Here is a 13456-nt window from a genome sequence, read left to right as displayed (position 1 = left end):
AAAAAGTGAAGCCTATGATAACTTTAAAAAAAAATTGTATAACCCCATCTGAAAAGTAAGAATTCTTACTTATTTAATTGTAAACCACTTTTCTAGCACTATTCTGAACCTTTGTAACTACATAAATAGCGTAGGAATTAGCATAAGAAGGAAAGTATAGGAAATATCTGTCATTCTCCTTAGTGTTTATAATTTTTATTGACTTGTGTTACTTTTTTTGACTTTGCAGTTGTGTCCTTTGATACAAGTTAATGTGTCCTTTGATACAAGTTAATAATGTTACAAGTCTTGGTGGAATCCAGCCAGAAACTGTAAGCTCCTCGGGGCAGGAGCTCTGGCTTTGTTTTGCAGAACAGAAGTGATAACACTCCCCAACACAAATCCTTACTAGCTTGCCAAAGGGCAAGCCAAAATCTGCTGATTTTCCTTTGATGGAGGAAGGCAGACTTGCAAGTGTTAATATCCAGGGGCGGTACAAGTTTATTTTCCAGGGAGTGTGTCTAGGGAAGCATGCAGCATTTTTCCAGTGTTTTCCACTCATCCAGTTTTAGGGCTCCTACGTATGAGTGTCTGTGGCATGTCTTTTCCAACTGGTGATCCATCGTGATGTCAATAGAGATCCAGACATGCCCAGTCAATTTTTTTATTTTCTGCCCAATAGCTGTATGTCAATAATAGGTTTTTTTACTTAGAAGGGCAAAGGGGGAGGTTTTTATTTCTTCTCCTTGCTGCTTCTGATTTATGATATGTGATAGTTTGGGATTAAGAGTGAAACTACCTTAGAAATGACCTTAGAAGTTTGAGAGACCTGATTACAAAGGTGCACTGACAAGCTTGATGTTAGTGACTTTGCTAAGTTTGCAGCATGTGCAGCATACAATCAAGGAAGTCTAGAATTAACTTCAGTGAAAAACAGTGTGTGTCAGTTTGGTTAGAAGAAGGTTTGTTCGATTTCAAATTAATTTTATTGATGGTTGCTTGTCTGGTTTAATGCATTAAATTGGTGCACTTTCATGGGCAACTGCGTGAACCATTCAGGTGCTTTGGAACTTTAAAGTAATGATGGAATTAACTTCTTTCAAATTTCAAATTATAAAACTATGCAAGTTTGTGGTAGAGTTTTAAGCTTTTTGGTTATATTTATAAGTATACAAAAACAATCTTCTTCCCTCATCCTATCCGGAGATTAATACTGGAAATGGTGGAGTTATATACAAAAAAAGACCATTTCTTGCCTTTTACTATAAATCTGAATTTTTCGTATGAAACTTAAGTACAGCTTTTGTTTAAAGTTGCAAAAGGGCTAGTTTAAATTTGCTGTGTTAGTTTTTTGTATAAGATTGAGTTTGCCACAGCTGGTACCTAATGGTGCATTAATGTCACTTGGTTCTAGAATAATATAATGGGAAAAATATAAATCTAGTCCAAACAAAAAAATAGGTTTTTACACAGGAAAAACATTGTACTTGCAGTACTTGCAGTAGTTGTAAAAATGTTATTAAACTTAGTGTTTGATACGTGACTAACAACTGTACACCCACAAAACTGGATTGAAATGTAAGCATTAAAAGGAAGGATGCATCTTACAAGATATAAAGTGTTCTTGTTTAATACATATATGTATTTATACACAAGCACACTAGAGGTTTTTTTGTCTTTCAGAGATATAACAACAATGAAAGGTACCATTGTTGCTCAAGTTGATTCAAGTGAGTCTTTCCAGGAGTTTTGCAGTACATCATGTTTATCCTTCTATGAAGATAAACAGAATCCCTCGAAAGGAGTTTTGAATAAATCAAGATGCACTATCTGTGGTAAACTAACTGAGGTCTGGTTGACTGTTTTTTTTTTCCCCCTCTTATCTTTCTCAGTAATGACAATACTAATAACTTACATTCTGAAATAAGAGAACTGAAAATAAGGAAACTTAAAATATGATTCAGTGTTTTCATATGCAGTGAGATACTGAGATACACAGACTTAATATTCATGAAGAGCAACTGAAGGAAGAAAGAATTCAGAGGTTAATACTTGATTTTTGTTTCAGAAACTTGAAGTGCCTTTTGCTGGTATCTTGTAGCTACTGTCAACAATTCTATTAGGCATAGAATTTTGTAATTATAATGCAGATCTCCCACATAGAAGAATTGCTGTTGAAAAAAGTCAAGATTTAATGTATTATTTACTTTATTTTACTGTGTATTTTGAAAGATTATGCAAATGTTTTTAGAGATATGTAGAATATACGTAATTTTAAATTCTCATTAAGGTATTAATTTATTCTTGATGCCATTACTGGGCCCACCATAGTTCATTCAGGCTACTACTTTACACAGCATATGTGTCTGGCCAGTCTTTATATGCCATATTGTTAACCTGCAAATTGAGTATTTTATAAAATTCCGTAAGTTGACCTTCTGCTCTAATATGCAATTATTACATCCTTCCCTGTGATCTTTGCTTCTAGGCTACAAGAACAAATAGGTCCAAGATTTTTTTCTAGAACTTTGGAGACAACAGAAACACCAATTTCTGTTTCCGTATTTCATGGTCACTTCAATCATCTTTGTTCTTTAAAAGTGAGCTAGTATAATCTGGTTTTAGTTATTATACTTGAATGTTAGACTTTTGGCTTGTCTAGTAATTTCAGGCAACTTTATGCTTGTGTGGTGATAGAATACCTTTTTCTTTTTTTTTTTTTTTTTTTTTAGATTCGTCATGAAGTTAGCTTTAAAAATATGACTCATAAGCTGTGCAGTGACCATTGCTTCAATAGGTACAGGATGGCAAATGGTTTAGTCATGAATTGCTGTGAGCATTGTGGGGAATATTTGCCCAGTAAAGGAGCTGGAAACAATATTCTTACTATTGATGGCCAGCAGAAAAGATTCTGTTGTCAGAACTGCGTTGGTGAATACAAGCAGGTAATTACTTCTTTACCTATAAATTAAAATTAAATAAACATTAATACTCCTTAAATTTATCCTGTTATTCATAACTTGGTTTTACTTCTCATTAGAAGTCTTAAGTAATAAAGACTTCTAAAAATGAAATTAATTCCAGTGAGGGCAGACTAGTCAGAATCGACCTTTTACTACTGGCTTTTTTTGATGTTGCTGTAATAGCAATACCTATTTGTTATTAATGAAAATACCATTAAAATTAAACTTTCTGTTAATAATTTCTATTTCTTTCTAATTTGTGTATAACTTATGAGTATATTAATAGCAAGCCCAAGACACAAGCTTACTGGTCCTTAAGCGGTGTTCTTTTTTAGATATAAAAGCTCGCTTGTATGCGATTGAAACATTCAAAAGTGTACAGAGCATACAGATTGGACATTGCTGTGAGAGTGCTCTAACTGATTACACATTGGCTATGTACCGGTACTATGTCTAATCTCCTTCACTGTACAGCATAGGATTTCAAAATTTATTGTTACTTTCATCCTTCCACATGTTAAATTTTGTGCTTTTATTTTCTTTACTTGGTTTGGTTTTTATTTATTCTTAAAACAGTTAAGATAGAAATAATTGTTGTGGTTAAAAATAATTCCAAATCAAGAAATCTGATGCTGATGTCTTTTACATATTACAGAGCCAGCTTAGCTCTGAACCATTGCTAATGCTGGCTGGAAGGTTTAAATGTTAATCACAGTATTTATGGTATAATAGCATAGCTCTGAAATATTAAATATTTTGGAGGAGGATATGCAATTTGGGAATTTTTTTTTTTCTTGGGTTTTTTTGTTTGGTACATTCTGCTCTGAGTTTGTAGGGGTAGTGTTACGAAATATGAAAGTACTATTTTACTAGCAAGAAATTTCTTTATCTGATTTTGAAGTTCACACTTGAATATGTGAGTGGCCCCGGTGCTGCACATTGCTTTGGGTTCTTTCTTCATCTCTTTCCATTTTTGAGAAACCAATGATCCAAGAGAAAAGGGAGTGCAGTGCTGAATGTTTTTAAGTTCTTTAAGGTTGCATCATGTGTGTTTGTATTTTCTCTTTGGACATTCAGTTTTGAAACTTTTGGGGATGGCTGTTCTTGTGTATATGCAATGTGCAAACAGCAAATCTGGAAACGTGCATATGTAAACAGCGTAACTGAAAACGTAACATAAGCGTTATTCTTTTGTCACAGCTATACCAAAAGGGACAGGATAGGTTTCCAAGATACTAAAAACATAGTCATGCCCAGAAGCCATGGAAAGACTTGAAGAAACGTTGAATACTGTCTCTGGAAGAAACAAAAAGGCATGAGATTAACTTTGAACTTGAGACATTCCCACACAACCAGTATAACATGCACTGCACATGGAATTATGAAATGAACGTGGAATTTTGAGAGGTCGAATGATAAATCTGTACTTAACTCTCATTACAGACTGTACTCTATTTGTTCAGATATTTTTGTATTTTGTGTTTAGATATGTATTTGAGAATGAGAAGGATATGGTAGCAAGTTTATGTTCTGGTTTGATTTCGGGCGGAGGAGCAGTTTGCAGTACCAGGAATCTTCACAAGTGGTGTCGGGTATTGTGCATTAACATGAGGATCCTTAAGAGAACCTTTAAAATTGAGACGCATTGTTTTGGTGCATTCAGTTCTGACAGCAGACTTCATTCAAGCAAGTTCTTAAATCTTTTGTGGAAATATTTGGTACTGGGGAACTGTAATAGGCTATGAGAAGCTTAATTCTAGTGCTCATGTGCATCTGGTTTGGAGTGGTGATTAAGTGTAATTCTTAACTGGTAGGTTTCAAATGTTCCTGGCGTGTGGGGGTTTTGGGGTATTTTTGATATTAAGAGAAACTCAAACTATAAAATTAGGAGTTTTTTAGTGTATGTTGTTGTAGGTGCCAAAGTTGCTCAGGACATGATTATTTGAGAATATTTAGTTGTCTAGCAGGATTTATTTAGGTTTGAACTTTCATTTGCATTAAGGTTTTTTGAACTGAATGTATTCAAGGAATTCTGTTTTTATAAAAGGAATTTAGACTTTGGAAAATGTCACTGACAACTCATTGGGCCACAATTGGTAAATTGTAGGTTGCTTTATTCAGTCGTAACAATGTTTTCTTGGAAATTTTTTATTGGATCTTGCTTTTAAAGGAAAACCGGTGAAGGAGAGAATATGGGAGAGTCGCTATGACATACTGAAATAAACTCAATGGAATAAATAATATAGGAAAAGTTGATGTATCATTGATTACAGCATTGTGTTGTACAACTGATTATCGTGTGTCACATAACAGTTTTAGCAAATGTTTTCTTACAAACAGTTGTAAAATACATAGGTCTTACTGGTATGAGCTTTGTATTAAGCAGTTTATAATGTAAATGTCATACACCTATCAATATGCTATACATTTGTAGTCGTAATAAATGAAAACTGATTCTTATTACTTGTACCTATCTATATACTTCATCCCTATTTTTTTGAATAAATATTACACTGATTTGAACAATTAATTTTCAATAACTTATCATGGACATTTTTTTCTTCTTGGAATGAAAAAATTAAAATTGTGGGTAATAAAAATTACTGTGGCTCTCAGAATGGCCACTGAGTACAAATAATCCATCAGCTACAAAGGGTTTCTTTCCTCTCCTTTAGACTGTTGGTGGGAGTAGGAAACAGTGTTATTCCTGGGATGGGGAGTAGGTTTTTTGTGAAGTGCCTAAGTCATCTTTCAAAGTGATGAATGCACTTAGCTTTCCACGTACCAGTTTCAGAATCTGCTTTAAAATGGAGACACAAATACTCTTGAATATTGCATCCTGTGTTTTGCTTTTCTGAGAGGTGATGGCTGTTCTTTCTTACCTAAAACTGAAGTAATTACAGAGCTTAGGTTTCTTTCATATTTAAAAAGCCATGAAAAATAAATAGATTAATAAATTGTGTAAGAATTAAAAAAAAAAAATTAAATAGACATAGCCTAAATAATGCCCACTGTGATTATATGCAAAAGCATGTTAATTTCCTAATGGCACAACAGCCATTCATGAAGACAGCTAAGTGCGAGTCAAGCTTTTTTAGAAAAGGGAAAACAACGATGAAATCATTCCTCCAAAAATGAAATCACTGTGACAATTTAGGTAAGATGTCAAAACAAAACCCGTATTGGAAGTGGTTATTTTTTTTTAAACCTGAAGATGACTACTACTTCTAGATCATAGATTCTTTGCCTGATGCACTGAAGTTCAAACTCTTCACATGTAGAGGGGCAAAAGGGACTTAAAGAATGACGCTAGACAAAATGAACAAAACAAGAAAACAATGCTAGAAGAGAGTGAGATCATATCTGACAGGGAGGTGATTAAATTGTCTATGTAATTCTGCAAATGCTGAAATATCTTATTTCTTCGTGTAGGCATTTCATATAATTAAAATGAGAACTTAAATTCTAGAAATTACTTCCGTGATTTATTTAAAAATTAGTATCTCTGCAACAAATTGAAACAGACCTCAAATATGCCTACCATGAAGACATATGAACCAAAAGCACATACATATGTTGTTTCAATGTTTCTGTTTCTGATACTATTGCATATTTTCTGTTTCTACAAAATTAGTTGCTTTACTTTTCAAGGCAATTGCAATGTTGTTTGTGTCCTGCTTTGCTGGATTTGGGTACAGGCTTGACAACCTTGTTCTAAGGAACAAGTGAATTCTGTGACTTGGCTTGCAACCAACCATACCTTTTAATTTTCTGCTGTTCAACTAAGATAAAGTTAAGTCTGTGTCTACTTCTAAAAATACAGTTTTTAATTGCTTTGCTTACTGGCCTGATCAGTCCACAGTGCTCTTGATTCTGCCATGAAAGCATTTAATGCTTTACTAGTTTAAAATGTTCCTTTACTTTTTTTGCTTTGTTTCCTTAACTAAAATTCTTGTTGTTAGAATATGACCTCAGATTTGCTTACTTTGGGTGCTGCATAAAAGTTATGGTCTTCATGTGCTGTCAAAAAAGGGAGGAAGGATCTCTAGCTATTTCTTCATAGGCTTCTTAATAGCTCTGGAATGAAGTGAGTACCAGGTGAATGCAAGCCAAATGAGTATTTTCCTAGTTGGAGAGAATGCTTGTGGTGTTTTTTCATCTAGTAAAAACTTTCCTTCAGTACTTCAATAAAAGTGCATTTGATTGACTTCCTTGATTAGATGAAGACTTACTATGAATGTGCTTCAAGACTAACCAGGCTATGCCATCGCTTTAAGCTATTCACTTGCAAGCAATAGAGAAGACCCAACCTAGGCAGTTGTGCTTCCTTGTTTAGAATTCTACTCCTTGCCAAACAGCTGCTTTTGTGAAACTCTTAAAACTCATTTCATCTGCTTTATCTGTGTGCAGGGGTTTAGGAGCCTTCACTGTATGCAATAGTTCTGCAACTTATGATTCAATGCTTATGTAGACTTTGTGTTTAGTCTCACAAAATGTATTGTTATCTACTGGTTTAAATGTCACTGAATGCTATGCTAGAATATCTTGTCACATAGTACTTCAGTGGAAGCATCTAGGCTTTTCAACTTTGTCTTGTCCCATGCAGTGTCTGTTCTTTTTCTGTGCTTCTTTGCTATTAAGACAGATCTGTCCTTCTCTTTATTTTGATAGTACAATTAACTGCAAAATCTGCTGCTTCCTGCCCTTGTTACTGCTTTGTAAACTCTTGTTTCCAAGTGTCTGTTTCAAGAGTAAGTACTGTTGACAAAACCAGTAATTGTGAGAGTTGAACAGCTCCTTTATGTTGAAATATTAGAAATACTGACTTTTCAATTTTTTTTTTTTTTTTTTTTAATTTCTGGTCACTTTTAAAGAGAGGTTCTGTGGTTTCAGCCAGTTCAAACTGTGGTTTACTAGTGGAATCTCTTCCTCATATGGTAAACCACTTCTGTCTCACTTCAGGTAATACTTAGTTTGGTATTAAGTAATCTCTGATACTACTGAAGTCTGATACTATGAACACTTGTACAAATACTCAATTCCCCTTTCTTCCTGCTTAGTGGTGTGGGGGTTTTTTTTGAGGCCTCTTGGTATTTATGCCTCCAGTTTCTTGCGTCTCTGATGCAAATAAGTCCTTCTAGAAACTGTCCTGTTCTTTTACCTTTTCTTCTACCTTTTATTTACTCCCATTTCTGGAACCATTTATTTTGCCATTTCTTCTTCAAATGTCTGTCATCAGCTGTAGAATTTGCTGCTCTTCAGTAAAAGCTAGATAATCAGCTTCCTCAGGCACATGAATATCATTCATAGTAAGTGTTCAGGATGTTATTTTGTTGATATTTTAGAAGATAAAGTGAGATAGGTACATCAGAGATGGTAAAACAGCTTTGTAGTTCTGAAGAAAAGTACATAGCGCAGTTAAAATTGTGAGGTATGATCTGTGTGGGAGCATAGGACATTCTTAGGAGGAGGAAGCAAGGAGGTGATATGAATAGGTATCAGAATTAGGATGGATATAACCACATCCATGCACTGCTGTACCTGGAATAATTGTACAGGATTGAGGGGAAGAGGGAGAAAAGGCGAAACAGAAACAGATGAAACATTCAGTTAATATAAAAGTAACTTGCTTTTTGAGGCAGGGGAAGAAGGGATTTTCAGCTCTGCTTTTCTTGAAGGCATGAAGGCAAGTGTCTTGGGAGCAGGAGCAAAACTGGCAAACGGAGCACTGCCAGTTGGAGATGCCAAAGAAAAGTTACTGGACAAGTTATTGATTTGAGTGTTTGCAGAGTTCAGCTGATGGAACATAAACAGAAATCCCTTGGTGTTCAAGGGCCACAAAAGCAATTACTTCAGCTTTTGCTCTACAGACTTGGGCAAATACTTTTGAGGTGTTACTAATCTTAATCTCTTCTGTTGGAGCAGGGAAGAGTTGTTATTCTTGGGGGAGAGATGATTTGGGTGCGGTATTTCAAAAGACTGTATAAATAATACGGTTTCTTCTTTCTTTGCTGTTACAGATTCTGCTGACATCTGGTTCTTTTCTTAGATGTGCGTGTTGCTTCTGGATCCATCCAGACCATCCTTCTTTCAAATAAATCTGAAGTAGTTTAGCTGCTATTTTCTTGATTGCCTTACTAATGGATCTTTGTTATCATAGAATTCCATGTAGTGAATATCTCTGCTTTTCTACTCACAAAAAATTTCTGTCTTCTTTCTCCTTTACCTTTCTATTTGAACACAGGTTGACTGTGTTTCTGTCCCAGAATATTCTTTTCTAGAAGCTTTTCCAGTATTTATCTTATTTCTAATCCGAAACTGTTACTCTGTAAAGCTACCAGAGAGAAGTTTGCGTGAATTGAGAAGTATGTACTGATCTGTTTTACCATGGACCATACGAGTTTAACTGCAAAGCATTTGCTTCAAATGGAAACAAATCTTTGGGCTGCTATGTAGCGTTGTGGCAATCAGCTGATACTCTGGTATTCTCAATCGACTGGCCCTTGCATGGGAGAAGTTGTAGCAAGAATGCTCTCTTATACTGCAGGCATGTTCTTCATCCTGCTCTCTAACCTTCTGAAGGCACGTGAAGCAGATCATACTGCTTTTTTCAGTCAAGAATAAAAATCTGTAGCACAGATGCCTAGATGCAGGGCACTAATGGCTTTATTGAAATACTCTTGCAGCTAGAAAGTTCAAGAACAGAGACTTTCATTAGTTTCAGTTGCAAACAGAAGTGAGGCTTACTTCTAAAATACCATGAAATTATAGTGTTGGTCTGGTATTTATTTTGGGACTTGATCTTTGTTCTTAGTAGGATGTATGCAAGAAGAGCTCTAGACTTCAGCTTTCATGATCCTTTCAGTAAGATGTAAAGGAAGATCAATTCCTTCAAAAATGATTGTTTATGATAATGGCAAGAATAAAAATTCCTCAGAAACCCTCCAAGTGAATTTTCTCTTATTCCCAGGGATTTGGATTTCTGTTGCAACAATACTTGTATTTCTGGAATATATCCCATTCATCTCTTTGTCTTGCACCTTGATAGCCACTTTTGCAGTTGCCAATTTGAGTTCAACACTGTCCTAGTGGACAGAATGAAGATTTGAAATGTATATAGAACTAGTAACTCGTAAGAATTTTCAAATCGCATAAAGTGTTTTATAATAGTCTTTTCTCAGTTATCTATCATGAGATACCTATTATGAAGTAGACCTAATTTCTAGGATTAACAAGTCATGAGAGAATGAGTGAGTTCAGAATCAAATATAATAAGAACAGAAGAATATTCAGGCTTCTGCGTTTACCTTAGACTTCATGCTTTGGAAGAGGTCAAATATGCAATGGGATCTAGCTAAAATTAGGTCATCTCAATGCAGAATCTAGGTGGAGTAGTGAGGGAGAGGTGTAGTCAGACAAGTTTCCCCTCAGAGGGCCCTGGGCCATTATTCTCTAGAAATTTTGCCTCTGGATTAATTTAATTTTTCTGTACTTAGTAATCTAATTGATACTATTTTCTTTACTAATTTGATAGCAATGTTTTTATTTAAAATAGCAGTCCTTAAACTTGCATATATTTTATAGGACACCATAGATTTGAATTTGCTAGAAGTGGTGCATGGAAGGAAAATACTTGATACTTTCTTTTGTGGATTGATTCTGAGTTAATTCCATCTTTGAAGGAAACTTGAAACTGAGGCTGGTTTGAATGTGCAAGTTTTTGCCTATAATCACTTTTGCCTACCATTGAAGTATGATGGGGAGCACAAGATGATCAGTACTTCATCTGGAATGGAAGATAACTGCTAAGAAAGCAGCTTTGGAGAAAAAGACTTGGGTGGACAACAAGTTGAACAGGAGGTAGCAGTGCGCCCTTGCAGCTAAGATGGCCAACTGCATCCTGGGTTGTATCACAGAATGCTTGAGGTTGGAAGGGACCTTTGGAGGTCATCTTGTCTACCCCCCTGCTCAAGCAGGGTCACCTGGAGCAGGTTGTCCAGGACCGTGTCCATTTGAGTTTTGAATATCTCCAAGGATGGGGACTCCACAGGCTCTCTGGGCAACTTATTGTTATATTAGCAAGAGTGTAGCCAGCAGGTCAAGGGAAGTGATTTCCGTGCCCCGCCCCATCCTGCTGCACTTCCGAGACTGCATCTGGAGCGCTGTGTCCAGTTTTGGATTCCACAAGGTGAAAGCCATTGACATACTGATGCAAGTTCAGTGGAGAGCTACCAAGATGTTTAGAGGGCTGGAGCACATGACAGGAGGACAAGCGTGGGAGACCTTAGTTTGTGTGACCTTGAGAAGGCTAAAGGGGGATCAGTTATTCAGTGGGAGGGTGGAGAGAGGACAAAGTTGGACTCTTCAACAAGTGCGTAGTGGAAGGATGAGAGGCAACAGACACAACTTGAAAACAAGGGGAAACTTGATTTAGATAGAAGGAAAAGCTTTTTTTGCTGTGAGGGCAGTGAAATCCTCCAGAGAGGTTTTGGAATGCTTATCCTTGGAGATGCTCAGATTTGACTGGACAAGATCCTCAGTAACCAGCTGTGGACCTGCTTTGTGCAGGAGGTGGCACTTGACCTCTGGAGGTCCCTCCAATCTATATGAGTCTGTGATTCTATACTTCTGAAACAAAGAATGAAGCAGTGATGTTTAAAATAAAGAGTCAGGAAGTTTTGTAATTTTTTTTTTGTTCCCTCTTTACTTAGTCAATAATGAAGATTTTGGTATTCTTTGTTCTGCTTTTCTCTCTATCAGTGAAGTTCGTTCTTTTGTCTCCTGACCATGAAATACCCACAACACTGACACAGCTTTACATTTTTCTTAATTTCATTTCTGAACACCCACTTTTCCTTGAGGATGATTAAAATATTCAATTAAAAAGAAAAATCTCCTGTAGTAAGAAGATGAGAACAGCTGTTCTGGTTCAGATCGGGGATAGAGACTCCTGCAGTGTATGTGTAAGTGGGCATGCGAGGAAGAGTAAGGACAGGGCAGGAACTTCGCGTATTTTCCCTCGAGCATTCTCTTAGCTTCTGACTCTTGAACTTTATGCAATGTTCCTGTATGCTATTTTTAGTGAATCTCCTCAGTAAGTGCTTGACCAGTCTCCTTGTGAACACATACAAGCAGTTTTTCCATCCATGACACTCTTAAGTAAGAAGTTCTGCTGACCTGCTGTTATGTGAAGAGCTGCCTCCTGTTGTTTGTTTTGAAACTTCTTCTGTTGATATTCATGATTTCCCATAGTTGTTAATATTAGAAAAGACAATGAACAGTTGATCCACAGTGCCCCTCATTACACCATTTTTGGTTCTGTCATCCTCTTAAGTTACCTTGTTTCCAGACCAAAAATCCTTACCTCATAAGAATGCTCTTCGACCCTATGTATTACTGTAGTTCTCCTTCGTTTCAGTGAATCTTCTGTTTATTTATTCCAGCTAGAAGGGTACTTCTAGGGAGAGGATTCTCAAATCTTGCTTTTTCTACAGAATGAAATTACTGCAGATTCTTAAGAGACGAAAGATAACATGTTGTGATGAATGTGAGAGTAGAAATGTAAGTTACCTGAGAACCTTGAGAAAAGAGAGTCTTATTTGGAAATTTGATACTTAAGATGTCCCTGCTGTTGGACTAGATGACCTTTAAAGGTGCCTTCCAACCCAAACAATTCTATGATTCTAAGAAAAAGAGAAAATTCTTGGTTTGCATTTTGGCTATCTAAAAACATATGGGATAGTACAGTACGAGGTTCTCTGATGTTGTCAATGGAGGAAGCCTTTGAGTTAGATAAACTATTAAAATAAATGTTTGAGATGCCTGTATAATGCTGATTGATGAATACTTTCAGGTATGCTTTAATCTTTTTTTATAATAGTGTTGTACTCCTTGGTTTTTGAATGATTTTAAGATTCGAACTTAGAAGTTTGAGGAGTGCTGACGAGTAATAAAAATGCAGGAAAAAGTTCAACTTGAAGGAGATGATGATTAGGAGGTTTTGCGAGCAATGAATTTGAAGAGGTTTTGGGCCTTTTAATTTTTTTTCTTCACTGGTGTCCTATCTCCTTCACTTGTGTAACAACATGTTTAAACTTCTAATAATGCAGAAATGCTCAAACACTCTTCTTAGTTGCTGTGACAAGAGTAAAGTGAGAGCTTTGCTGTTATGCTTTTGTTTCTACCCACAGAATCGTCTGCATCCTTGATATGTTTTTTGGAAATTCGTGTTCTTCGTAGTGTTGATAATTTAGATCTAGGTTTGCTAGATTATCACTAGATACTGGTAAAGATTCTTCTTATTGCTTTTAAGTCTGAAAGAACTAGGGTCAAATCAGTAAACAACTCCAATATTATAAGGATGTTTGAAATTCAGAAGTGATGGACATGCTGCTGCATTGTACTTTGCGTGCATGATCCTTTCTTGATATCAGTTAAATAATGAGATTCTTGAGATGCTGGTTAGCAAAAGCTATTTCTACTTTCAAGGGATTTTTGTTGAAACACGTAGTCTG

The 13456-nt window shown here is 35.9% G+C and overlaps 1 protein-coding gene across 16 annotated transcripts in view; it reads left to right on the top strand.

Moving 5' to 3' along the window:
* ZMYM2 (zinc finger MYM-type containing 2) overlaps window positions 1-13456 on the top strand; it is a 95293-nt gene that overhangs the window by 32952 nt on the left and 48885 nt on the right. For 14 of the 16 annotated variants that reach the window (XM_075139962.1, XM_075139960.1, XM_075139958.1 and 11 more), the window contains 2 exons: window positions 1663-1828; window positions 2712-2924. In XM_075139962.1, the coding sequence (XP_074996063.1) occupies window positions 1663-1828; window positions 2712-2924 (379 nt within the window). Of the gene's footprint in view, window positions 1-1662; window positions 1829-2711; window positions 2925-4142; window positions 6080-13456 lie in introns of those variants that run through there. The other 2 variants (XM_075139968.1, XM_075139967.1) reach the window with 2 other exon arrangements.

Source organism: Calonectris borealis, chromosome 1 (assembly GCF_964195595.1).
Source record: "Calonectris borealis chromosome 1, bCalBor7.hap1.2, whole genome shotgun sequence".
Taxonomy (NCBI): Eukaryota; Metazoa; Chordata; class Aves; order Procellariiformes; family Procellariidae; genus Calonectris; species Calonectris borealis.
This window is presented reverse-complemented; position numbering and strand designations above follow the sequence as displayed.